The following is a 27,373-nucleotide window of genomic DNA, read 5'->3' on the forward strand; positions in this document are numbered from 1 at the left end:
TTCAGTCTCAAACCTTGTATAAATAGTGGATTTATTTATATTGAGTTTGATTCCTACACTATGGCACTATTAGAATTATGTACTATACAATTATTCTTGTTCTGTGAGGTTTGTATATTTACTGTAATTAAGCTTTATTTTGGGCACTATTCTGTTAATCAATAAAATAATAGTATTAATTTTGTTTGTACAATATTAACAAATGCAAATTGAATCATTCTAAAAATGAATTCATGACACATAATAAATATGCTTGAGGATAATGAGACTGCCCTAGTGTGTGTACAGGTCTTCCTTTCCAAGTTGTTCTGTTGAGCATCGATAGGTACCGAACCCAACTGGCATACCAATACAGTAAAATAAGTCAAAGTTAAATAAACATAATAAAGAATGCCATTTTGATATGGGAGCAAGAAGCGTAATTTGTACAATACATTCATACTGATTGATTTAGCAATTAGGGTTTTCAGTCTAGGTTGATATGTACATTTCTTTCCCATAATCCTGTCTTCATCCACATTTAAACATCTTTCAAACACAAGCTCATAACATCTTTCTCCAGCTGATTGATCAGGTAGAGCAGGTCTCTACCTGGTCTGAATGGATGGCAGCCAAGATGTTGAATTCGCCGTGCCCTTGGCGCGTCTAAACCAGGACCGCGCAAGAATTGCTGACTGATCTTTGAACATGAAAAAACCCTTTGTAAATTTGTAGTGGCCTGTTTTCAATTATGAGTGGAACACTTGTGTAGTTTTATCTTTTCAAGATAACCATGCTATACCTTTTAAAAATGGGCAAATAAAGAAACCAGACATATGGATTTGACCATTAAGGTGATTTCTGAGAGACAAATGGGAGTGGATTATTCTTCATACCCAAACAACAGTGTACTGTTCTTGCAAAGTTCCTAAACACATGAACCCAGCTCTATTTTAAAGGGTCTTTTCTCAAGGTTACGGGTTTGGATAAAGAGAATGTTGTTTTGCTGTGTAACATGAATCACGCAAGTTGGTGTTGCTAAAGCTTATCAGAAAATAGTTATCTGACGATGTCACGGCCATCTGGTTCTCTAATGAATGGATTCCTCCACTCATTGCTCCAACGCCTTGGCCAAACTGCAGCCGGAATGCTATCCCAGTCAGGTGCTGTTCTGATGAGGTCAGAGGAAATCTCCTGTGTAAAAGCCTCTATGGAGCCCATTTTACATTCTTACGTTTCCTCAATGGGTAAGAAAAATCCCTCTGACTGGTAGAGTACTCAACTCTGGTCTGGATTTCACATTCTTGGGAAGATTTGTCTTCACAAGAGTTTCACACCTCAAACCCATCATTTTGATTAAGGATTACAAATAAATTAGTAAATTAATGGGTTTTTTTGTCATTTAGGTCTATGCCTTTGAAACCATTCACATTTGTCATGCTTTCTGTCATAGAACATTTTTTATTCACACAACGTATCAGCATTTACTATGCTCTTGAAGTTTGTGCAACCTTAAAACATCTCCCATTGTAATACTATTTTTACCACCAATGGAAATACCAAGCAGAAATTATGTTCCATGAAAGTTAAAAGAAGTTATTTATTACACATTGCGTTTTACGGCTCCCATGCTGAACTCAAACCACGCTTCTCAAAGGTGAATACGAGGGGGGTCACGCAAAGATAACTTTACCTGTATCTCTGTGTGTTTTCACTGAAAACATGGCATTCTAAAAACAGCTGGAGTCAAGGGGAACAGTTTGCTTTGTTTCCTGGGTAGAGAAGAAACAAAAATAAATGGTGGTTATACTGTTGGTTATACAACAGTGGTCAAACATTTATATTGTGGTAGACAAAAAATGGTTCCAATGTGGCTAATTTTACTTGCACACATATACTTTGCTAATTTGTTTATTAGGAATGACGTTTGAAAGGTGAGTTGTTTCTTGGGATCACTGAGACACTTTTTCTCAAAGTCCATATTTTATGAAAAACATATTCAAGGAGTATCAGATTAAGTTCACAGTTGTGTCAGAAGCTGGAAAACAGCGATAGCTTGTATACAAGCAGTTTTGGATTTGGATTACAGAAACCAGTATACGGACAAAAGAACCATAAACATACAAGTATTGGATTTACTGGAGGTGAATGCAATGTGAGTAGGCTAAAGTACATATAGACATTGAAAAAAAAGAAAAGAAAAAAAAGGATTTATTAGCTGATCTCAGGAACTGTCCTCAAAGCTGAAAGGGTATGCAATTTTTCATGCAAAGATATGAGCGAAGGTAATTGTAGAAAGTATAAAAGATAAGTTTAGCCCTTTCTTGCCCTGAGATCTGATGAAGGAAACAAAAAGTGTCTTTGTTGGCTAGAGGCTAGTCAAATGAACGGTCTGTGTGCTAACGTGTGGTGTGTTTGTCAGATATATTTTAATTTGTGCTGTGTCCAAAGTCTCTGGGCAGTACTTCCAATATGATTAGCAGGCCTGTGGCCTTTTCCAACACAACAGATGCCTGTATGGACCTGATAGTCTGTAAAGGCACAGTGTGTGGCACAGAACTGCTGTGTGGTAAATCACACAAAGCTCATAGGCAATAGAAGGGAACTGCCTGTTACTTGCCACCCTTTGCTTTTCTACCTTTTCTTCCTTTGTAATGGGAGCCAATATGGTGATTTGCATGTTGGTTGGCAAATGCTGATGAGTCAAGAACAACTACAGTCACCTGTACCCAACTACCTTGGAGATTAAATCCTGAGAAAAAACTATTTTCTGGCCCTGATCTGAAAGCTAGATTACATTGTCCAAGTTGGGTTGCTGCTGAGTTGATCATTGAGATGTAATTTAATAACTTTGGGCACAGCATTGGAATACCCAAATAAAAACACCATTGTGAGTCCCTAGGAGTTGAGAGGAATTTTCAGAATTCAGCTGTTTCTTTTACAGCCGTTTGTTTTACAGCCGTTGTCAGGGCCATACATATGGGACGGAGAGACCCAAACCAGACGTCTGGATTAGAGACGATGGATATTACCAGGATGCACAGAGATGAAAGACTAAACTACTCCAGAGATTTCCAACAGAAACCTTTCCTCTGTCTTCCATTGTTTTCATTTTCAAAAGAACAACTGATCTTCCTATCTTTACGCTGCTTATCTTAAAGCTCCTTCTGTTTTACTTTTCTTTCCTTTATTGCTTTTGTCATTCCTTTACATGATTTCAGATTCTCCAGGAGGAGTTGAACTTGGGACAGCACACAGTAATATATATATATACTCACTTAGCACTTTATTAGGAACATTGTACTAATACTATACTAAAGTTGATATTCCGGTAAAAAAACAATTGTCTGGCAACCCTAATCATTTGTGAGCCTATTTATCAGCTAGGCAAACACAAGTAGTATACATGAGTATACATGAGATCATTGGTTAAGTCTGGGGGGCTGTTGTATGAAATTTGGAAAATGACAAATTGTTGTGACTTGATTTGACGGAAAATGTACAGGAATGAAAATTGGCAATATATTTACAGACTTAGGCTAACCTATTAAGAAGGCTATAGAGATCATTTTTTCATGTGGCACAGTACCTTCCAGGAGTAAATTTGACTGGAGCAAGTCCACTCAAATGTCCATTCAAAGTGTGAGGAATTGCCAGTTGCACCTTTCCCTTCATCACACAATGTGATGTTCACATGTCTTCATGTTCACATGTCTTTATTAGACTGCCACGTACAAGCCTTTACACTGGAAATATATGTCTAATTGTACACAGAATCTCTTCGTCAGTAAGATAAATATTTAGTCTATTTGAAGGGAAGCATGTTGTGGTTTTTTTTTTACGGAACACTTATAGCATCTTCCTAGCCAACAAAGAGACATATCTCCTCAGCCACAAAAAGACGGAATTTAGCCTACATTTCATTAATGTCACTGTGAACAACTTGGGAACACTAGTTATTTCAACTGGGATGCTTATATTTCATGACGAAATAGCAGACTCTCATTATCTGCTGCCTGTAGTTAACACAAGTTTCTGCTCTACTGGAGGGGGTGAAAATATTCACAGTTTCTCACTGACGTTTGTTTGCGGCTGAAGGATTTCTCAGAATTCATAATTAATTCACAGACATGCTAAAGACTCTCTAGCACACACTCTCGGAACAGAACACCCATCGTGCTCAATGAGTTTTGAACAACATGTTTATTAATTCAAGGCGTTAATTCATAAGATTCAGATTCATAAGACATAAGATAGACCAGGATGAGGAGTGCAGTCAGCCATATGCTGCCAATATTTCCATGATGGACAGCAAAAAAAGATCCACAGATGTGAGGTCAGTATGGATAAACGGGGAAAAACAGAACATCAAAAGGAAAGAACACATACAGGCAGGAGGACACACGCTAATATTATATTTACCAGGCATTTACTGAACTCAAGCACATTAGATGTACAAGCTGCAGCACATGGTTTGGGTTAGTTAGTCAATCTTGACATTCTCAAAGATGATATCCTTCAAACTACAATCCACAGGTGACACGTATGAGCTGGGCCCTTTTATCCCAATGGGCTACAAGGATTTCTGCCCAGGGCCCCCACACTTTAGAAGGCAGAGACTGGCCCTGGAGTGAAAGTGTTATTAGTAATAACATGATTTTTAAACCAGACTCAACAATATGATGTCACATATATACCATTGTTTCTCTTTTACATTTATTTCTCTTTTTGGCAATCCAGTCTTAAGTCAGCCCTGTTAGTGATATTTATTAAAATCATAAATCATCCAAATCATATGTGCAAAAAACTCATCTAACTGGTTTAATCAATACGTTTCTTATCATTGATATAATTTTGAGGGCACGTAACTTAATTGAAACAGCTCTATAAAACAGACACCATGTTTTGCCCACATATTTAAGGGCTTAATCCGGGGACATTCTGGACATAATTAATAAATTATGTTTCTCGGACAGAGGGGAGAGGAGACACTGTGTACTCTCCTGGCCATGAAAGAGGAGCAATGTGCATTGACATTGGCAGCCAGAGCAGCCCAGGCCCTGTGCCAACTCCTGGCGGTCAGTGCCCTGTTTATTCTTCCCGACCGATCGGAATACCAGATTTCCTATGTGTGCGCCGCAGAAGACGGGCGAGCGGCGAGCTCCTGAGTCAATGAGCGGTCTGTGGAGCTGCGGTCGCGGCCCACGCCGGTCGCCCGATGCTGCCGCGCCCGCCGTACAAACAGTGCAGTGTGCGCCGGACCCCCGAGGTGCGTCGAGACGCGCGGAGCTCCGGCTCGTGAAACGTCAACACCCCTCTGTCTGCGCCCTCACGCGCGCGCTGTCGGGAAGTCGCTTATTGATTGCGCTGAGCAAACACGGCACTTTGTTTCAAAACAAAAAAGGAAAAGTTATCGCTTGTTAAACTGTTTTGAGTTGATTAAACCCCCTGGTAGACCAGTTCATTTTGAATTTAAGACCTGGGGTGGGTTCTTACAAGGCACAGGCGTGCGGACTATCATTCAATCCTGGCTATCACTTCATCTTCTCCATCTATGTCAAAGTTTAGTGCTGTTCCAGACTCCTGCATGCACCCTCAAATATCCTTGTTGGAATTTTTCTAATTCAGCAGCCACCAGTTACATCGTTGGTGTGTAAAAATGGCAGTATATGAACCACAGCATAGGCTTCAATAAATTATCGTTAACCCCCTAACCCTCACCAGGACTGCAGTATCCAGTCCAGTCTATGTCTCCTGTGATTGTTGCCATAGTCGATTGTCCATCCTGCCACTTTGCCCATACCTCTCTTGGGCTCATGAATTAGTTCTGACATTGCCCTTGGGTTAGTTGTGTGATTCAACCAGGTGTGATTCAGCCAGGTCCACTTAGACCAGACAAAGCAGTGTGGACAGGTGTCTATGTTCTGCCAGTATAATTGGTTTCAGTGGACACAATGGTGTTTAACTAACCGATAATCCACCTCAGATTCTATCACAGAGGTGCCCAACTACAGTATAGTGGAGTGGTTTTCATGGTTAGTCATTACTTTGGCTAATTGATCGCTCACAGCCTCACCTGAGTCTTAAACAGAAACCAGTACACTGTCGCTATCCAGGGCCAAGAGTAAAGGACCCATGTTCTTCTCCAGTATATTGATGTTTAACACTAGGCTATCCTTCTCCCAGACATTAATGGCCGTGTACTGCATGATTCAGGTTTCGGTGTGATGGGAGGTCCCCTCCAGCTGCAGCAGATCTGCTGGGGCATCAGTGGGGAATTGTGTTGATGTGTTAATCATGGGCCCCCACTTCCACCGGCACAACACAACGTTCCCAGAGCCCGTGATGTCACCCCCTAGTAATCTTCTTTTATCGCCAGGAAAATGGAAGTCATCCCTGATGTTTTTATTTTATACGGATTATTTAAAGAGTTGCTTGGACCAGCCCTTCCGCGAGGTGGATATAAACAGGATGTATAAACGTCTGTTTGCTCTTGAGGTTGTAGAGCTCTCTCAAATTAGAGCCCGTATGTATTTCAGTGAACCGATGTGGCACCGCTCGCTCATGAATCACTTAAATGTATACAGCTTACTGCAATTAGAAGAGGAGGAGGGAGTTTTTATTATTTAGGCGATATTGGATTATCTTTATTTTTAGTGGAGCCATTATCTACCACCTTGAATCTGAAAACCGTGAGCATCATGAACATAAATGCATATCAATTTCTTTTGTGGCAGTACATATATTTGTAAAAGTAATTTTCTCTGCTCTCTAGTCTTTCTCTATAGTTGGACAGTTTTCAACCTTTGCATTCTTTTCCTTATTGTTTTCCTATTCACTGTCTGCAGTGGACACCTCACAACTTAATTCATCCACATAGTTTTTCTGATGATTCTTTTTTTTTTTTTTTGCTCAAGGTAAACATAGCCCAGTACAACGACTAATAACATTTTTTGTGAGTCTTGCCAGAAAGGTTTTTATTGGGTGAGCTAACTGGCAGAAACAAAATGAAAAACCCAAAAAAAACATCAAACATCATCTGCCTTTTATTCATGGCCAAGAAGCCTTTGCACAATCTGCTTTTTTTGGAGGAGACAAGACACTGTGAGAAGAAGAAACACAGATTTGTTTGTTTATGCTAAATATGGCGAAAATCTTTCTTATGTTTATGCAGCACATTCCTGAAGAAAATGAAATATGTGCAAAGACAAATATGCCTACCTCAGCAGTGTTTGTGAATATATGCTTCTCTGTATGCTATGTACACAGTTCACCTATTATCACCACATTTATTACAAAGCTGAACTTATTAAACCATTAGCATCATCCATTAAATATGAGTTTGAGAATTTCTTTCAGCTCTTCCAGGAATTAACCTCTGGACATGTTCAATGGAGGTGAGATAAGGCCACCCATAGACAGAGATAACAATAGAATGAAAGCATAATAAGGTACACATAGAACTGAAGAGAATGATAATTAGCTTAAGCTGTCAGTTGTTATGATGATCAACCAATAGGACATTAATAATAACACATTTTGGATATTCGTCCTAATGATTACTACATTTAAGGTCAAAACAAAAGTTCTGAGTTGTTGTGATACAGAAATTCTTAATAGACCTAATAGTAGAAACTGTTATCGGCCTATTTCTGTTATTAAGTAACATATCAAAAATGGATACTAAATACATTTGCTTTAAATATTTATAAACTGGCACATTTAATCCACAATTACAGTACATGGGCTAATTGAACCCTTATTAAGGAAATAACAGCATTAATTTAATTCCATTTATGTTTGTAGGCTCTCAGGAGTATGGTAATTGAATGTCCCTTAAATCCGTTGGGCCCTGTTAAACAGAACTGCTCTTAGAGCCTGAGTTAGGCCTCTCAATCAAAATGACTGACAAAATAAACCAGAGATATCAGAGTAAGTAAATGTGCATGGGTGGCATGTGTGTAGGAATTCTCCACTTAAGCAAGCCGGCACGCAGGACTCCTACTCTAGAAACACCTTCTATAGAAAGAGAAATGCACTGACATGGTCCAGTAGAAGTTTCAGAGATAAAGAAAAGAGAGAGAGGTCTGGGGTGAATTCCTCTTTCTGCCACCCCTGGTCCTCGACCTTGCCTGGACCAGGGCAGGTATTTACTTAAGGGGCTGGACAGGAATTAGGCCCATTGTGTGTCATGGTCATTTAAGAGAGGCACAAAGAGACTCTCCTCATCTCCTGTGAGTAGACACTCCCGCCCAAGGGTCTGCTGCTTGAGAAAGCAAGCGAACCGGAGAAGCCCCCCCACCCCCTCCCTCACTGCCTGGCACAATGCGGGGATTAGGCACCCAAGAGGAGGTCAAGAAGGCGGGCTTGACCCCAGAGGGCCTGCAGGGCTGCACACTCCCTGTGTTGAGTAGCACTGGGGGTGGGGTGGGGTGGGGGTGAGGGGGGGGGGGGGGGGGGGCAGTGGAGGAAGCCATGCCTGGACAGCTGGAAGCACAAGATGATACATTCAGCTGAGAGGAATATGGACATTTGAAAAGAAGTGAATCTGAAGAGGGGAGGGGGGTGGCTCTAATGGAGCGGGTGGTTTGGACAGGCAGCGGTCTGACTGGTCAAATACTATGTAAAATAAAACTTTAAAAGCTGTTATCGATACTCAGTTGTCAAAATTGCAAATCAAATTTTTACTATGAAGCCTTTGAAATAATTAATGAACAGCATATCCAATGCTTAAGTTCTATTTTGAGCCAAGGACACAATTTGAATTCTATCACCTCGACAACATGGGAGATGCAGTACTATCTTCCAAATAAGAACTCCACCCCACAGAGAGCGCGCCTTCATTCTGATGACAAGGTCACACACTTGTGGCAGTCCTGTCGGAAACTCAACCTTTGGGTTAGCCCGTTATCTTGTGTGGTGGTTTGCCGGTTTTGAAATCTTCTCTCTCACGATGTTATCTTGGACTCACCCAAGTTCCCTACAGGAGGAGGAGACAGCTTAAAGCAGACAGTTAACCAGCTCCATTAGGAATACACAATAGCCTGGAGATAATTCACCTTGCTGTCCTGATTGTGGTGGCATCTATCACAGTGGTGGCCAGTAACCCTTCAACCTTTCCTTTGTTAAACTCCAGTCTTTCCACGTTTGCCGCAGTCCCTCTGAACACCCTGTCACTGGCCAGGCTTCAGTAATCTTTATGATGTTTGTTTCTGTGCTTCATTGCTTTCTGTGTTCCTGCTCTCAATAGGACAGCTAAAGAACAAGTGTGAACTAAATGGAATTTCTCTCCTGGAATTTCAGCTGATGGCTCTGGATGAATAAGGATTATACTCAGTGAGCACTTTATTAGGTACACCAGCTTGTTAATGCAAATATTTCAGCTTTCATGTGTCAGCAACTAAATGCATAAAAGAATGCATATGTAGTAAAGTGGTTCAGCTGTTGTTCAGACCAAATGTCAGGATGGGGAAGAAATGCGATCTAAGTGACTTTGACCGTCGAATGATTGTTGGTGCCAGACAGGGTAGTATTTGAGAATCTCAAAAACTGCTGATCGCCTGAACCACACATTACAACAGTGGAATGCGCAAGTGCATCTCAACACAATGCATCAAAACTCTAAGTGGATAGGCAATAGCAGTAAAAGACCAATAAGTCTAAAAAATAAGTCTAACAAATACCTAATAAAGTGCTTACTGAGTGTATATTTATTCACCAATTTATCTTGCCTTTTCAATTCATTATCACCAGCCATGCCCTGACAGTCCCCACAGCGCTATCTACACCAACACAAGTCACACAAACTGACTTGCATGCTAACTATTGGCTATTTCCACACCACGGCCACACGTGAAGTGCTCCTGATAGGAGAGGAGTGTCTCTCACATGACAACTGTAAGCCCCCGAGGGCCTGACACTTACAGCAACTGGGAGGAATGTACGTATGCAACAATATCCCAAGGAACCGTGGTGCCATCTCAAACCAGCCCTACTCCTGGGAAAAAGAAGCTAGTGATGCCCTGCTTGCTATGGACTCGGCCAATTATGTAGCACAGACCTGGCCCTGCAGTTTCAACACTTACCCAGGCTTCCCCTAAAGCAAGTTTCCTCTCTCCCAAGTGACACTTGTAGCCTTTAGAGATCACTCCTCACAGATTTGATTCAAAACAAAAATGACATGCTCAGCCTGTAGCTTTGTTGTTTATCTTTCTATGTGGATTAGTGCAAAATAAATTTGACATATCTGTTAACATTACCCAACATTAGTTTCAGGAGCTTCTGTTATTTGTTTTAAGAAACTGTATATGGTCTTAAACTGAGAGAGCTTCCTTTCTATACATTTTTGAAAGTTCTCTGGGAATTGCATGCTGTTTGTGTTTCAATTCTTAAAGGAAATGATTACTCGCTGAACTGGGAATTTGATTTTCTGAAAAAGAAAAACACAGCATCACTATAATTTAAACTCCAGGCAATACCACAAACTAGACTTCTAGAAGCTGTCTATTGCTTCATGACAAAGGTTCAAGACACAGAATAGTACAATATAGTACAATGATATCAAACTATGATTTGAGGGCTGCCTTGAGTATAGGCTAATGGGGTGTAAGGAATATCAGCATTCAATGTGGTTCTTCCTACATGGGTGTACCATGATCATCTTACAAGAAAGCATCACTGTAATGCTGCAGTGCTAGTTCAGAATTTCAGTACGTCAACCTTTTTAAAGTATGATAAAGGTCAAACACAGCCGTAGTCTTGTTTTTTTGGAAATGTTTTCCATTTATAAAGGAAGCCCTTCAGAACTCTAGAAAATATTTGCACCCGACAGCTTATGACTATAACCAAAGTGTGTTTGGTGTGAGAGATGTATGAAGGGGGGGACAGGGGGGAGGAAGACCCCCGGCTGTGCGTAGCCTGGCTGGCTGGCTACAGCAACGGGCTGGATGCTGAGGCCAGCCAGACTCCTGCACCAACACATTGAACCCTTTGTGCTTCCTTTTTAAAACAACTGGAGCAGGTTCTGAAAGAAGAAATGATATTAGTGACTTTAATAAGAGGCCCCTTGAACATGATTTTGACATGTGGTTTCAGCACTCCTATATCACCCTAGTCTGTGTTAGGGGGGAGATTCCACTTAACCCAAAGTGTGTTTTGCCCAAAACATTGAATAATGCAATGAAGCAGATTTTCCCTCTTTTTTCTATTTCTGTAACCACTCCATTCATGTTGTGCTACAAATGAAAACAAAGACCAATTGTTAATTGAATATTCAGCAATAATGAAAAAGCCTTAAAAAATAAACATACACATCTTGCTACCAAGGAGACATAAACATTTACCCATTGTTGAAGAAACAGTTGTGAGAAAAAGATAAGAATGTAATCAGCGGATCAACCATTACAATTTTAAAACCTTATCTTCCAGAAGGAGGTATTCTTGAGATAGCAGAGTGTGTTGACTGTTAACAATCTGTTGTACCCATAGAAACAGTTCATCCGAATATTCATAATGCCTCTCATAAATGAGATATTGTGAATGTCTGAAGCAGAAACTCTGTATCCCCCAGCGTGATGAGCTGCCCCTGATGAATAATGACAGGCCACGCAGTCCTGCGGAGCAGCAGGATGAAGTTCCATGGGGTGTAAATGCCTGTTCCTATAAGTCAAAGAGAAGGTAACATCACAGGTCTGGACAGGAAATCGCATTTGTTCAGGTCATTGCTCTACTTAAAGCTTGCTAGAGGAGAGCTGTCATTAGTGTCCTACTAATCGACCATAATTTCTGAGAAATGAGAGATTTTGAGTGATTGATATAAGAAGTGAAATTGGCTCGGCTTTACTGGCGCATATGTTGTGTCTCATAACCACCCTTTAAGAGGGGAAAAACCGTAACTTATCCCATACCAAAATATTTTATTCCATTGTATATTTTCTCTTTGATGTACATTACAATATAGTTTTTACTGCCAAAATCCATATGTGAATGTTGTTGTCCAACTATGACATAGCCTATACTCAGAATCAACATAAAGCCCATATTTTCCATATCAATGATGAGTGTGCACACTAAATACTGAACACTGCCACCACTGCACTGTAAGTAACCCACTCTTCAGTTGAGAAATATTTAACAAGCTCTCAACATCACATTAGCAACATCAAAATAGCAGCAACATCTTTGGTTTAACCACCGGCATTGCACATGAGACCATACATTCAATAATAAACACATTTTATTCCTGTTTTTTCCCTTCAGCATTCCATAAACCTTTGTGAGAGTGAGCTGAGAGCCCTGTGCTTGTGCTGCTACCTGCTTTTGAATGGATACTGTTTATGGCACAAGGAAATACAAATCAATTTAAGCAGTATCCTTGATCCATATTGTTGATATTGTGTATAATCCTTTTATCTGAATCAGCATTATTATTTTATCATCTGAGGTTTTGTTCAGAGGTGTGTGAGGACTTTCAAGCTTTTCTTAAGAAAGCCAATATAACCAAAAATAGAGATATGAGGATTACGTACAATGGCACTGATATGTCCAGTCCGCACTTAGGTTTTCTGAAGATTCTTGCACAAAATATTTCAGGGGTTGCTGAAATTAACAGCAAAATGAGGAAGAAAACCACAAAAGTGCTACCTTGGGTGAAAATTGTGTCTCACGGTTAAGGACAAAGCACATTACTTCTACACTGAAGTACTAAAAAAAAGCTATCTTGTCTGACATCTTCACATGAAAACAGGATGCACTAGTAATAGCTGCCACACCATCTGTGTGACAGACTGCATTGCATTAAACATTGATAACAAATTCCTAAATGGCTGTTTTTAAAGCACACTTCAAAAGCTTTGTGCCACCTGATGTTTCCATAGAAGGGAAATGGATTCATTTACCCTACAAGCATCATCTGATCCCATGGGGAGCACTGATAATCAGCCCTGCGTCAAAGAGGGCTAGGCCCCGTTCCCTTGATAGAATTCAGCTTGAATCAGAGGTAATGCGTAAGGACATTTACTGAGGGGCTTCTGGGAAAATGGACTTTGACTTGACATTCCCCCAAACAGAGTAACATGAGCTGAACAGTGACACAGAAAACATTGCTTTCGGCATGTGGGACACACAGCAAAAGAGCAGCATGAAGACTGTTTCCACTGGGAGGCATTGGAAAAATACAGCAATAGTGAGAAACTTGAGCAAGCTTACAGTGTAAATTATGAAATTCAAATTATATTCAATGTGGACTAACCATCCACAGAAAAGGCCACATAGACTAAGGACGAAGACATTTTTACCAGTAATACTGTTAAATTTCAAAGGTCCCCTAAAATTCCACATTCCGTATCTCAAACTTTCACAAATCTTCACCGTTCCTGTTAGCAGTATGGCCTGAAAAAGGATTTGGCTATTTCATTACCAATAATTACAAGCTCACAGCTGCCTTGGAATGTGTAGATGGGCTTTGCATATCCATTTTACCCTGTATCAGAATTCCAAATGCAGTTGACATTAGTGCTTAAAGCCCAAGTAGGACCACAGGATCTTGAATGGAAACAGACCCTTTATATTCCTTGGCATTTCTATATTTTCAGGTGTTAACCACACTGTTCTTTTCAAATGAACTAGTTCCCTACATCTGGCCACCTTATGATCCACAGTAATCATAAGGGTTAATTAGCACCATTCCATGTTCTGCTTACATCCTCACTGCAGCGCAGAACTGTTTGAGAACCGCATGGTTAAACAAATAATCCTATTTTGTGATTTCTATATTTTGTCTTCAGACACTTAATTGTGACTCTCTGTGGAGAATAAAACATAATGAACCTTTAGGTCAGCATGTTATTCAAATTTGACTTCAACTATACACAACTCATGACGTGCACTTTTGTGTGGTAGAGAAAGGACTTGTCTTGCCAAGTTACAGACAGAAATTAGGAAGGCTGTGAAAGACTACACACTTTGAGGGCACTAAAATTATTGTATGATAACTTGTGAATAAAAGGAAGGCATAGCCTATACATTTTGTAACAAGTAGACACAGTATTATATATTACACCTTTGGTTGCTATCAGGATCTACTGAAGATCTGTAGACAATCTAAAATATGGTTGAGACCATTCATTTCAGAAGTTTCCTTATAATAAAGTCATAATGGCCAATGGGTTGATAGGTGTCAGTCATACACATTGCATCTGACATTAATTTGTATATTGAACAAATGATCATACAGTGCCCCCTCCTGGAGATATACAGGTTAAAGCGACTATATTAGCTGGACACCACCCTGAGTGTTGAAAGGCTTCAGATACAACTCGTCAACATGGCAGCTCCTTGAGGCATGGTGGATTTTTACACATGAACGTTTTATTTTATATTGACTACTACTCAATGTTTAAACTACACTACGTTGTTTTTGTATGTTTTGTTACATTCTTGCAGGACTCTCTACTAAGCACAATACTAATGGAAACCGAGGAACATAATAACGTTTAGTTGGTCTACCTGACAACTTGTTGGAGCAATATGACGATTTAGGCTGTCTGCTAACTAAAACTAACTTGAAAAAAACGAAAATTGGTAGGCCCCAGCGAGGATCGAACTCGCGACCCCTGGTTTACAAGACCAGTGCTCTAACCACTGAGCTATGGAGCCGCTCTGTAAGCCGCAAGTTTTTTGCTGGGCTTACAAAGAGATCAAGTCATACTTGAGTCATAATTTCTTCAGGCAACATTTGTTTCTCATATTTGTTTCTGAATTGGCAACAGTACAACCGCGAAACAGTATACCGAAACAATGTATCGCAGCCAAAACGTTAGTGGCCTAAACTACCTAGCTAGCTAAGTAAGTTAGCTATCGTTAGACACTGTGCTACACGCAAGTTTGATAACTTGGCTAGCAGGAAAACGAATGTACGTTAAATGATCCACATTTGCGATAAATATGCGCGACTGTTCAATAGCCTGAAGTGAAACAAATAATTTCTGGAATAACTTACTTGTAAACTAACTAACTAGCTGCCTATCTGCGAGCATCAAGTGAGATAGTTAGGTAGATAGCTAGGCTAATTAGCTAAAACGAGACTGTTACGATAGTCAGAAAACAACCAGGTTGTGTGGTGTAACATTCTCGTATTAATCGGTTCCAGTCGGTTACAAGACTGAACATGACCACTTAGCAAATATATTGAAACATAAAAGCTTGTAGCTAGCTAACGACAATAAATGGCCAACTATAAGCTTCTTGCAAGTAGACTTCGAACAAAGATGTTGAAGGAAGATTGCTGTTTCAAAACTCCTGACGAAGACAAATAGCCAATGAATGGAGTCCCTGTATAACACGTGACGTATCTGACTTTATATTACTTTTTGTAAAAAAATAAAAAATAAAATAAAAGACATGATTACAGTTACACGGGCAGCATAAAGCATAAACGAAGCTCAGAGCAAACTTTCTTCTATAACGTGGAATTAGAGATATGTTTGATATTCATAGTGAACGGTATGCTAGGAAAGTGACTTCTCACATTATCATTAAGGACACTAGAGTTAGCGCTTTGCACGCTGCAAAAATAACATTTGTATGTTAGACCCCTGCTGCAAAACCCAGTTATGCCTGGCTTTGCCAGCTTGACCGGTTTTAAAATTGAGCTCATCAAGGTGGTCATAGCTGGGTATGAGTGCATAGCTGCCAACTCTCACGCTTTCGGCGTGAGACACACGCATTTGCATGTGCGTGTGAAAACAGGCAAATGCGTGTGTCTCACGCCTTCTTGAGCGTGAGAGTTGGCAGCTATGTGAGTGCTTGTAGCTTGTCTGTGCGAGTCAGCTACCAGCTGTTTTGCTGGTCAAACAATGTCAAGCTGGGAGCTGGTCTGAATTGCTCAACCAGCTAAAAAATGTCCAGTTGGGAATTGGTCTGAACTGGTCAACCAGCTACCAACTGTTTCAAAACCTAGCTTGAGCTGTGTCTGTTTTGTAATAGATAAACAGTGATGCATGCTCAATGCACAATGTCAGTGTTTTCTGACTGTACTTTACACACCAGTAATACATATTTCAACATGGTACCATCTGCCAAAACAGAAGACGCTCTTGCATACGCTATGAGCCAAATATATTTAAATTAATTAGGCAAAACAGAATCTCAGATTACCCCCTGAAGTACATTTTATTTCATAAACCTTTTGAATAAGGTTACCCAGTTAGATACAAAACTCAAGGACTGAGATGGCTTTGTCAGCAATTAATATATATTCAAGTTTTTAATTGCTTATGCCAAAACTCTTTTAAGCTTTTAAGGATGAAGTTTGATCAGTGAAATTATTTATTTATTTAAACAATATGCCAATATATGCAGGGCCTATACAAATGACTGACTGTTGTGTCCCACAAACTGTAACCACACAGGCAAAGAAATAAGTAATGTCATATCAGCATTAGTACATCATTAGTATTATTATAAAAAGTATTATAAAAAGTGGCATCATTATTTTTAAATGTTAAACATGGAGTATTGAACAGTACAGCTGTACTTTGTAATGGTGATGATGGTGATTAAGAAATGTTTTCAGAACATTGTGGAAGCTAGCACATTTCAATTAAAATATTAGTTCATGGAATTATTTGTTGTGTTAGTACTTTGCATATTTTTATATGCAGTCCAAACTAGGAAGAGAATGTTGACTAGTCAGTCCTGCTTTCTAGGGAATGTGTGGGATGCTTCCAGCTGTGCATGTACCGATAAGAAGGAAAGCTTATTTCCACTTAGCACCAGCAGCACACCCAGCATGCTCATCCGGCTCTGCGTGGAGGTGAACCCCAACTGGGGCTAAGTGGCCCTGGACATGTGTGCAGGTGAAGTGTGTTTAATGCTTTCCCTGCAGGAAACCATGAAGGCATTCTTCACAGGCATTTAAAACATCCCATTATATCTGGCTTGCTATGTTGCTTGTATTGGGTCTGGCAAGTGTTTTTCACTGCGATTTACCTTTTTTGAATTTACTTTCCAGTGTGCAGCTAGCAATATTTTTATATCATATCTCAGCAGCTCAGAGAAAGACTAGAGAGGTACATGGATACTTTTTTGTATTGTACAATAGTTATGTAATGTTACTATGACAGGAATCAATGTTTTTTTGGGGAAAAATAAGCTCAAAGAACCTTAATAATGGTAGATACATGGTTGTGGTAACAGCAGAGCTGAGCCAAGCTTTTCCTAACTCTGGTTGTTTACCAGGGTTAACATTAGCTTATTGATGTGTCTTGGCCAATGGAGGGTTTGGTATTGTGATTCCTAGGAAAGTAAAATAATGCTGGCTGCACATGCTTTGGAAATGCACTGATAATGGGAAAACCGTGTCTTAAAGCCACTCAGCCCATCTACTACTAATTATGGTATTAATTTGGCTTTCACAGTTAATAATGCAAAAGACGACTAAGGCGAAAGGGCTGTGTTCATATGTTTGATGTTTGTAGTAGTTTTACAGATATCATAGGCAGTGTGTCAGAAAGCTCAGGCAGGTTAATCTGAGCCTCTGCCTTGTGTGTTTTACAGTAAAGCTTGGCTCAAAGAATCCCAGCGGCTTAGTTGTTAGATCATTACTGTAATCATTTTCATTGCTGTCAGCAGAATGCAGGGGTTTTTTTTCAGAAGAAAAAAAGGAAAAAAAATTGGCATGATTTGTGAGAATTAACTAAAGTTGGCATCCATTCTGCTGAGAGTTGGTTCCTGTGTTTTGTATTCATTCATTCACTATTTAAAGTTCCAACAGACCTCAAGAGCACACAGCATACTGGATAGCACTGTCATAGTCATATGTCTTAGTAGAGGGATGAGCCTCATATTAAAGTTGGATGTATAAGCTATATAGTTTAATGAAAGGTGTGGAGTGTGACTATAATCATACTACAAATATCCGTATTATGAATAGAAGTAGTTACTGGTCATTTTGAACAACTAGACATTTACTTTCTGGACAGCATGTCTTTCAGTTTGTGACACAATCATGGTTATTAGTATGCAGAGCAGACAGAAGCCTTCTTTCTAAAAGATCTATTCAGCCCAAATGACCTACTTTTCAAATTGTCCAGTCAACTCTGGTGTTTTTGAGTAGGGCACCGAGCTGTCTCTGCCTTTCATTGACAAACTGAGAGCTGGGATGGACATTTCAAACTATAATGTGATGTGTACACTGTCTAGTTAGTTCGTGAGCATGTTAGTGAATTGTTGCTGTCACTCTGACTGGTCCTTTCCCATGTATTCATTAAAAAAATTAAGAAAAATCGGAAACAGCTGGGACAAAACAGAGAATGAGATTCTTTCAAACAGGCCTACTACTGATTTTATTGTTTGCATAGCCGTTGTATGCAATAGTTGATTAGTTGGCTTCAGATGGCTTCAGATTATGTCTATATAAAATCATCATCTTGGATTTTATGAAGAAATGAAACAATAAAAGTGAGAAGAGTACAGTATTTAATGAACCATAGTGAAAACATGCGCACAATATAAACCTCCTTGCATCATTCATTGCAACTGAACATTAAAGGCCATTAAATAACTTCAAAGTTTCTGATACATTCAGTTGGCCAATACGTTGAACATGTTAAATGTGATTGAAGCCAGCCATGTACAATTAAATTGCAATTTAAAAAAGTGTACCGTATAATCAACCAAAATGTACCGTATATTCAAACGAAATGTTACGTTTTGGATCAATATTACACAAAAATATTTTTTATATACAATTTGTTTTATTTCAGAAAATTAGCATGGCATTAAAACCTTAGTGAAAGAGGTAGACCTATGTGCCAAAATGTCAACGGAAATTAGATTAGGCTTTATGGGCTAGTTTCGCAGACACAGATTAAGCCTAATCCTAGACTAAATTCAATTTTGAATGGAGATTCTGCATACAAGACTTAAGTCCAGGACTAAGCTTAATTGTTGCCCGTGAAACTGGCTCTAAGTTTCTGTTCTTCACTTTGCAAACCAGCCACTCTATTCACAAGGTACCCTAGTATTCTCCATACTCCGTGTTCCCACATATGGCCCCTGCATCCTCATAATGTGCACAGTTGTGCTTCCCAATGCCCGCATGCTTGCAGTCCAGGAGGGTCTCCTCGGTCCCCTCACACTGCACGTCGTCCAGGAGGATCCTCAGGTGCGTGCCCTCGCCAAACTCCGCGTGCTTGGAGGCCTTCAGGGCGTAGCGGAAGCCCAGCTGACGGCAGACCACGGCGGCGTTCTTCGTGTTCCATAGGTCATCGCACACCGTTCCCCACTCCCCGTTGGCGTAGATCTCTATCCGTCCCCGGTCGGTCCGCCCTCCCTCGTCCCCCACCAATCGCAGGGCTCCGTTGCGGGACGAGGCCTGAGGTCGGTGCTTGCCCTTCCTCCGCCGGCCTTTTCGCGGTCTGCCTGGCCTGCGTGTGCGGGCGGTCGTGGTGGTCGTGGGCGGGGTGGTCCTCCCTAAGGCTGCCTCCTGTTCCCTGAGGAGGTCGATCAGCTCCTGGAGCCAGTCGGTCGTGGTGGCAGGGGTGCGCACTGGTGCGGTCGGGCGGGGAGCTGCAGGTCCTTCTGCACCGTTGCGTTTTGGCAGTTTTGTTGGTAATTCTACTCCAATCAATGCTATAGACAAATAAAAAAATTTAACTCGGAAGGGATTTTTTAACAGGAATTTAAAACCATTTTTACCATCATCACAGCAGAACCGCAGAGATGCTAACCTGTTTTGTAGAATTCTCATTTAACCAAACAAATATGAAACTTGTAGTAGCACAGTTGCAATCATACTTACTTTCCTTTGGATTGAATCTTATCAGGTTTCCTTTAACTTTGACAGGTAGTGGGTCATAACGACATTTTCCTGGTGGTGCACGTCTACAAAGACATAATACAGAATGAAATTAAATAAAGAAACAACATCCATCTCCTTTCTGGGAACAAAGTCTCATCTGCTGTAAAATAAAAAGCTCTGGAATGCTGGCTAAACATAAAATCTATGTGCTTTCTCTTCTTTATTGGAGAGATTTCTGTCCAAAATGTCACCAAGGAGATCATGCAACATACTTTAAGCCACAATACCCCAAGCTGAATAAGATTAAAAAATTGTACAAAACAAAACAGAAACAAAACAAAACAAAAAAAGATGTGGCTTGGCTGTCACTTCAATTGAAATTTAATGAATTCCAGTTTGTCCTTAACATGCCTGAATGGGCCTGGTTCTCATATACTGCGTGAGGCAAGAGACTGACTGCAAAGATATGATATAGGAGCAAACAGATAGCAATGCATGATGCAATTGTACATATCACAAACCAAATAGACACAAGTTGGCACATTTCATGGAAAGAATTCTTGAAATATTTTAAAATGACTTCAAATCCATGCATTATGTGAGACAGTTGCTAAGTATTATGAAAGCATTCTTTGCATTGTAAGTATCTACAAGCCCTCTGGCAGTAAACTCACAAAAAGTATTCAAGGATTTCTCAAGACAGTTGTCTCTATGAAAGGGTAGAATCATGTTGGTGAAGAAGTGGGTTTTGAGATTAAAATAACTAGAACCATTAATAAAGAGGTGTTTTTTTGGTGATTTCATTTAAATTGTGGGCTCATATAAAAATTGCATATAATCTAAAAATAGATGTTTAAAAGTTTGAATTACTCTCATTTTGCCCTAGTGCATTAGAACTTGATTAATAAAGTAGCTGTTACTTGGTTTAATAAGACCACACAAGGGCAAACCACGCTAACACAGTGAGTCTGTAGTAGCGCCAGCATTGTCTGGGTTAACATTGTAGAGATTTATAGACAGCACCTGATATGTCTGCCAGCACATGCTTTTCACATTTGCCAAGAGCCTGGAAAGACAGCAGCCCACAGAAATCTTTGTGGGAATTCAAAAACTCTGAGGAACCCCTGTGAATCATGGATCTTTGGCAGGGATGCATTTCTGAAACAACATCTATTGTTTTAGCTGTTGCTGGAATAGAGAATGATTGGTACAATATGCGTCACATGATAACCTGCAAAAACAGGTGGAAACAAGAAAGGTGTAAAGTGTATTCACTCATAATGATTTCCTACCAAAACTCAAATTAAAAAGTCACTAAATTTGTTTTTTGGTTGACTGCTCTGCTGTTGAAAAATGTATAAATGGCTAAGTAAAGGTACAATCTGGTAAACAGGGTAAGCTTGATAATGGGAAAGAAGGAAATATAGATAACAACATACTGTAATTATTCCTTACCGTGAAGGATCTACAAATTTGTACACAACACCTGTAGCTGATGTTGCACTTGGAACTCCAGTGGACATGAAATACAGTTCTCCTGTTAAAATAAACATGCAGGACAGACAGGGAGTCAGAAGAGACACACTCACAGACACTTTGCTTAACGACCCAAAAAGTACACAAAGAACTAAATATGAAAATGGAAGGGCAGATGTTTTTCCATTACCACACTGAATGCTACAAATCATAACTTTTCACACTCTACTTCGAGAAAGCAAAGGCAGTCATTCTCAAAAATCACTGGCATTCAGCATGTAGCCCACTGACCATGATTTGTTTTTAAATATTATAGAGAGGAATGGAACACTTGCTTGTGTAAAGATTCTATTTAATAATCTGTTTAGTGTGAATGTTAGCCACCTTGATTAATCTGCATACCCTTGCAGGAGCCAATTTATAGCAAAATAAAACAAACAAACAAAAAACACACAAGTAAATTGTGTTTCTGTATACGTAAGTATTTGTTTCCGTGTACTGGATCAAGGTTGATGTCTTTGAAGAGTATTACGTAACTGACCAAATTAATCTGAGTTGGACTGTATCAGATTAGGCTGATCAAACAAGAGATTACTTAAAAGCCTATCATCTGAAACCATAAAAACATAAAACATGCCCAGAAAGACAAGTAAAAAAATATGGTTGTGTTTGCCTTTAACATTTCTGGGTAATTACTTTGCAAAGCATTGCATTATGCATTTGGCTGCACAATAGACAAATAGCTTATTACTATATCTAACTAAAAATGTAATGGTTTATAAAATTTGAGGACTGGATTTTGTTCCAGTCTGCAGTTTTAGGAGCACCGCTGTTGCATCCTACCTGCCTCATCTTCTCCAAAGGAGATGATATACTGGTAGTAGTTATTGATGAGGCCTGGAAAAGCACACGTGAGCCCCATTCCCATGCAGATCTCACTGTAATCCCACTGGCCTGTACGCTTGTTCTCCCTCAGACTCATCATGCGTCTGGAGCAGAGAGAAACATTTCAACAACATTTCCCAGGGACATTTTCATGTAAAAAAAGAAAAAAGAAAAAAGAAATATATATATATATATATATATATATATATATATATATATATATATATATATATATAAATAAAAAAAAGATATTTCTAATTCAAAGTACCTTCATATTTACAATAACATTAGAACTCTTACCCACTCATAAAATCACCAAATATGTACATGCCATTTAAATTGGGATATTCACAACCTCGGTAGATGTAGCCCCCTGTAACTGATTTCCCCATTTTGTGAGGGTAGGCATATATAGGAAGGACATCATCTAAAAATCCAGGAGACAGAATGTTACAACATTAACACTGACATTTACAACTGCACCTGAAGTCTTGTCTGAGAGCTACAAAGTACCTATAGCTTTCTTTAGTTTACCGTTTTTCCAGTTTGAAAGTTTACTTGTGAAGACTACCTCAAATGTTGAATATCAAAATAATCAGCAAGTCCTTGTGATTAAATAACAGACTTTGAGACTACAATTTCAAAAATGGTTTCGTGACATCACAGTAAACGAATAGTGACAGCAGAGCACTCACCTAAAGAGCTGTTGGAACAAAGTTTCTTATCATAACAAGAGAAACCTTCTTTTGCTCTCCAGCCATAATTCTTCCCTTTCTCTACGATGTCTACTTCCTCATATTTATTTTGTCCTACATCTCCACAGATGATCCTTCCTTTCCCTTCCTTGGTGTGGGGATCTCCTCTATCCACTGAGCAACGCCACATGTTGCGCACGCCGTACGCATACACCTCTGGCCGAGCCTCTGGGTCATGTATAAAGGGGTTGTCGGGAGGAATCCTGTACACTGGCCCCCTGTCGTTATTATCCACATCAATGCGAAGAGCCTTGCCCAATAGGGCAGACCTGAGGAAAGGAAGCAAACAGAAGAGGAGTTAATACCCCCAAATACTACAGGCATACTTACAATGCAAAGGACCTAGTCTAAAGGTCTTAAACGATTTAAATGTGTAACTGTGTGTTACTTATACATTCAGGGAAAAACAATCGGTCAGGATGTATGTTTCTAAAAATGTAATTTAGTTTGAGATACTGCAAAATAACCACAAGTCTTTCACCCCTGAATATCCGGTGATTTTCAACTAGGGTGAAAAACTAAATGTTGGAAATATTTGCTGAAATATTTAGCCCTACAAATGAATTTTCTAAGATCACACACATATTACAACACAAAGGTGAGTAAATGTGTTCAGAGCCATGACAAATATGCAGTTCTGGATTGTATTTTATATATGTACACACACACACACAAACTCACACACCCGTGCATGTGCACGCATGCACACTTTTCGGCAACCTTGAATAAGGCACACTTGAAATTACATTTCTATGCGACAAAAGGGGCCAATACTCATTATATCGTAATAGGTGAGCTTATAAGGAATGCCTCATACGCATCTATGAACAGCTTACCACACTATCAGTTATAAATGTGCAACTTCAGCCCTGCCAAAAGCTTCTGTTAAAAACCAGTTTTGCAGTGCTACTTGGCTGCAATATTTACTCAATTTTTATTTGTTCAGTAATATTTGCACAATTAAGAGTCCATCAATGCGAGATGAATGAGTGCAAAATATACTGAAACGTGAAACACTATTTGAGAATGAAAAGCCCATCTGGTGACCATTCCATATTGGGTGTGATTTGGAAGCTTAGACAATAAAACCATATTGTACACACATCTATGACTCATGAACAGCAAATTTGCAGAATATGAGGAAAAAAGTGCAATGCTGCCAACAGTTCTAACAAAAGAGAAAGAAAGACATTTGGCCGTCAGTGATGCAGGCCCGAAAGGCAAAAATGCACATGGGCTCACTGGCACCGAAACGGTTTAATATTCAGTCCATGTTTCCTCTCACTTGTTCTGTGAATTTCCATATTTCCCAAAAGGATCCCCTGCCATGCCTCCATCCCCAGTGAAGATGTACAAATACCCATCATCAGCAAAGAGCAGCTGACCACCGTTGTGATTTGATGCCGGTTCATCAATCTCTAAAATAATCCTGGAGAAAAATTTTAAACAAAATTAACGACAAGAACACTTGCTGACACAAAACTAAACATTATGTACAGCGTTTAAACCTGTATTTTAATGTATCTGAACAAATAACAAATTCTGCTTGTTTACACACACACACACACACAGCTTTACCTTTCTGAGCTGTGGTCTACGACATTCATATTGGTGGTTGAGACGAGGAACTCGCTGATTCTGATCCTCTCGTCAAAACCCACCTCCACCGAGTAATAGACATACAACTTTCTGTTGTACTTGAATTTGGGGTGAAAGGTCAATCCCAGGAATCCTCTCTCATCCCCCTCCCAGGGCGAAGTCAACACTGCTTTGCTGATGTTCAGAAAGGGTTTCTCTAGCCTGGAACGATCAGGCAAGTATGTCCATACCACACCCACCTGTTCCGCCACGAAAAACCTGTGCGTACCATCGTTGGCATGTACCATAGCCAGAGGGTTCCGTAGCCCATTAGCCACTTCCTCCAGACACAACTGCAGACAACCCTCAGGGTCTGCAGTCACGCGTCCCAGGTTACTGCTTAGCTGGTCATTACTGAGTAGGTGGGGGTAGCAGTAATCTGGGTCATCTAGTTCCAGATGCTTACAGAACCTATGCTGGTCCTGTTCTATCTCTGCCAGATGCTTGTCATCAGAGAGGAGAGTGATGGTTGACCTGCACTTCAGCCAGTACTGAAAGCAGTAGTCTCCACAAAGCCCTGGGATAGATCTCACCGGTGTGCTGGTGTCCTCTGCATCAAAGAGGTGTGCTGCATAAGGGGAACATTCCTAGACAAGTGAAACAGGAGAAGAGCTAAGAGCTCCGTTTTGACAGCTAAGACATAACCTTGGCAGAATGAGGCACGTAGGCATTTACGTGCACATGCACACAGTATCTGCACAGGGTGTAAACTTCCAGAGCCAATTATGGTATGAAATGCTGATTTGTATATTGCACAAGGTGATGCCGCCACCTTTATCTCTTGAAGCGTATTCATTTTATATACCACTCATATTTTCACAGCTCTGATTCATACATCTCTGAGGAGAAATCATGCTAAATTAAAAACAAAACAATATGCCAATGATGTGTACCATATACGTTATGCCCATCTTGTGTTAATGCATATATTTAAAAATCATTCAGAGAATGTTCAAGTCTTAACACAGACATAACTTTTTTAAAGTTTAAGATCCATACAAAAATATACATCATTATTTTGCAACCAATTACTACCCTATATAGCAAGTATGCTACAATATACCCTAATGTATATGACTGAAAAGACTGCTTGTACCTGACAAATAATGTCCTGCACGTATCCTGCACAACTTGCATAACCGTAATAGTCAAAACTGTCCATGATCCGGTAGAACTTCGCCTTCAAATCCTGGTCCTTCGCAGAATCACAGCAACCGAAGTTCTTGTACATTACGCAAAACGTAAGCTCTTCTTGGGATTGAAATGGAGGCTTAAAATCCAGGCACTGTGGGTGTAAGGACACAGGTGCAATCCAAACCCCAGATAAATACGCTAAAATAAACGGCGCGTGCCTGATAATTCTCAAATTGGAATGCATCATACTTTTCGAACGTCCAGGCGTCCTCATGTGAAATGCATGTAGCTTTGCTTTTAAAAGGAGTTCTGAAAACAAAAAAACAAGACGTGGAATGTCCTCTCGGTGTCCGTACTTCCAGCTGCACTTCACTGTTTTAAAAATCGATTTTACCTCCGGTCAACTGCATATTTTAATTGCTGTCCGGTTCGTTTTCGTTACCGAGTAGTCGTACATTCGTCGATTCTATTTGTGCCACCAGTTATTTCTTCTCAGAAAACGTCTCCTCGTTGAATGACGAAACATTTCTGGCGTTTTGAGCAGATGAGTAACCTTTCCCTTAGAATTTTATCACCGCAGAAGTTCATCGTTTTCTCCTAAATATAGGATAATCTCACAACATAATTTTATCACCGCGGCTCATCTCATAACAGGAAATCAAAGGGAGGAAGTTAACGTCGCCAGAGAGATAGCCAAAACCTTTTTTCAGCGAACGAAGAACCGAATTGGTACCGAAAACCCAGACAAGTAAAAGGGGAAAATCAGCATTTCGGTCGGTTAACAAGGGGAATGGGGTCTCGTGATTTTCATTTTGTCAAGCTAGCAACCCATTTAAGAGTCTTTTTACAACTGAGAAATGAGAAGTTTAAACAGTTTGGATGGTAATGACAAACGAATTAGTGTCCATAAAACCTCAAATGGGCTAATGTAAAATTAGTCTCGCGAAGTTCCAGCATATTGCTCGATGTTACACCCATGCTTTCGATTTTCGACAATATTTTCGTTATATTCACGTATCACTAAGTTTAAACTCGACTAAAATGTGGAGCTCTTACAGAACTAAAATCAATGAAGACACGATGTAACCTACTGTGACTGGCTATAGATGAAAATTAGGTGGATTGTGGAGATTCTGAATGCTTAAGGGCATCCACCTCATAGAGGGAGGACTGATGAAACACAAACAGGAAACCTCTAACCCTTAGAGAACTAGGCTAACGCAAAATTGGCACTGTAATAGTCAACCATAATGGTAAGTTTGCTGCCTTGTTCAGTTAAATAAACGACTAACTGAAGAGAGCTACTGCATCATAATCTATCTTTGTCACTGGTTTTGTCTTAGTCTAAAACTAACTTAACTTTGAGCAAGCTGACTAAAGAGCTGAGCAAAACTTACTGCCATTACCTAAAAACAAGACACTGCGAATGCCAAGGAGCACGTGGCTTTCGAAGAGGTTGTCAAACAAACTAATTTATGGTAAAAGCGACCTGCTGGGAAAAAACAAAACAAAACAAAAAACAGCTTGGTGGTGATGGGATGGGAGATTGGGGGGTATAAAGCAAACAAGGTTATTTTAAGCAATATTTTAAAGAAGTGAAACATGGCAAATTGAAGTGATTATCTGATATGTAGCAAAAGGCATTAATCCAAAAAGTATTATTTCTATGCTTTATTGGTAGCAAGTTGTGTTTGAACACAAACAT

General features: G+C 39.8%; 1 protein-coding gene and 1 non-coding gene across 3 annotated transcripts; both read right to left on the minus strand.

Annotated features, from left to right (window-relative positions):
- Nucleotides 1–14,561: 14,561 nt before the first annotated feature.
- On the minus strand, nucleotides 14,562–14,634 carry trnat-ugu (transfer RNA threonine (anticodon UGU)). The gene has a single exon. It is a non-coding gene; the product is annotated as a tRNA-Thr (tRNA).
- A 3,805-nt stretch (nucleotides 14,635–18,439) lies between these two features.
- Nucleotides 18,440–26,334, minus strand: LOC133135300 (HHIP-like protein 1). 2 transcript variants are annotated; one of them, XM_061252210.1, is made up of 10 exons: nucleotides 25,918–26,333; nucleotides 25,631–25,819; nucleotides 24,475–25,121; nucleotides 24,182–24,325; nucleotides 22,837–23,165; nucleotides 22,442–22,568; nucleotides 22,100–22,245; nucleotides 21,236–21,317; nucleotides 19,781–19,863; nucleotides 18,440–19,611 (listed from the first exon to the last, which is right to left on the minus strand). In XM_061252210.1, exons 2-10 carry the CDS (start codon nucleotides 25,763–25,765, stop codon nucleotides 18,998–19,000), a joined length of 2,307 nt encoding a protein of 768 aa, XP_061108194.1. In that variant the 5' UTR covers nucleotides 25,766–25,819; nucleotides 25,918–26,333; the 3' UTR covers nucleotides 18,440–18,997. The 2 variants fall into 2 exon arrangements, with proteins under 2 accessions (XP_061108194.1, XP_061108187.1); XM_061252203.1 differs by having other exon boundaries at nucleotides 25,631–26,334.
- Nucleotides 26,335–27,373: the final 1,039 nt, after the last annotated feature.

The sequence above is a fragment of the Conger conger genome, chromosome 1, assembly GCF_963514075.1.
Source record: "Conger conger chromosome 1, fConCon1.1, whole genome shotgun sequence".
Lineage (NCBI taxonomy): Eukaryota > Metazoa > Chordata > Actinopteri > Anguilliformes > Congridae > Conger > Conger conger.

Coding starts and splice junctions, on each gene's coding strand:
- LOC133135300 (XM_061252203.1), bottom strand. CDS start 25,942: ATGAGGACGCCTGGACGTTCGAAAAGTATGATGCATTCCAATTTGAGA. Junction 22,569..22,836: donor TTGTTCCAACAGCTCTTTAG/GTGAGTGCTCTG, acceptor CTGGATTTTTAG/ATGATGTCCTTCCTATATAT. Junction 19,864..21,235: donor AAATTTGTAGATCCTTCACG/GTAAGGAATAAT, acceptor ATGTCTTTGTAG/ACGTGCACCACCAGGAAAAT.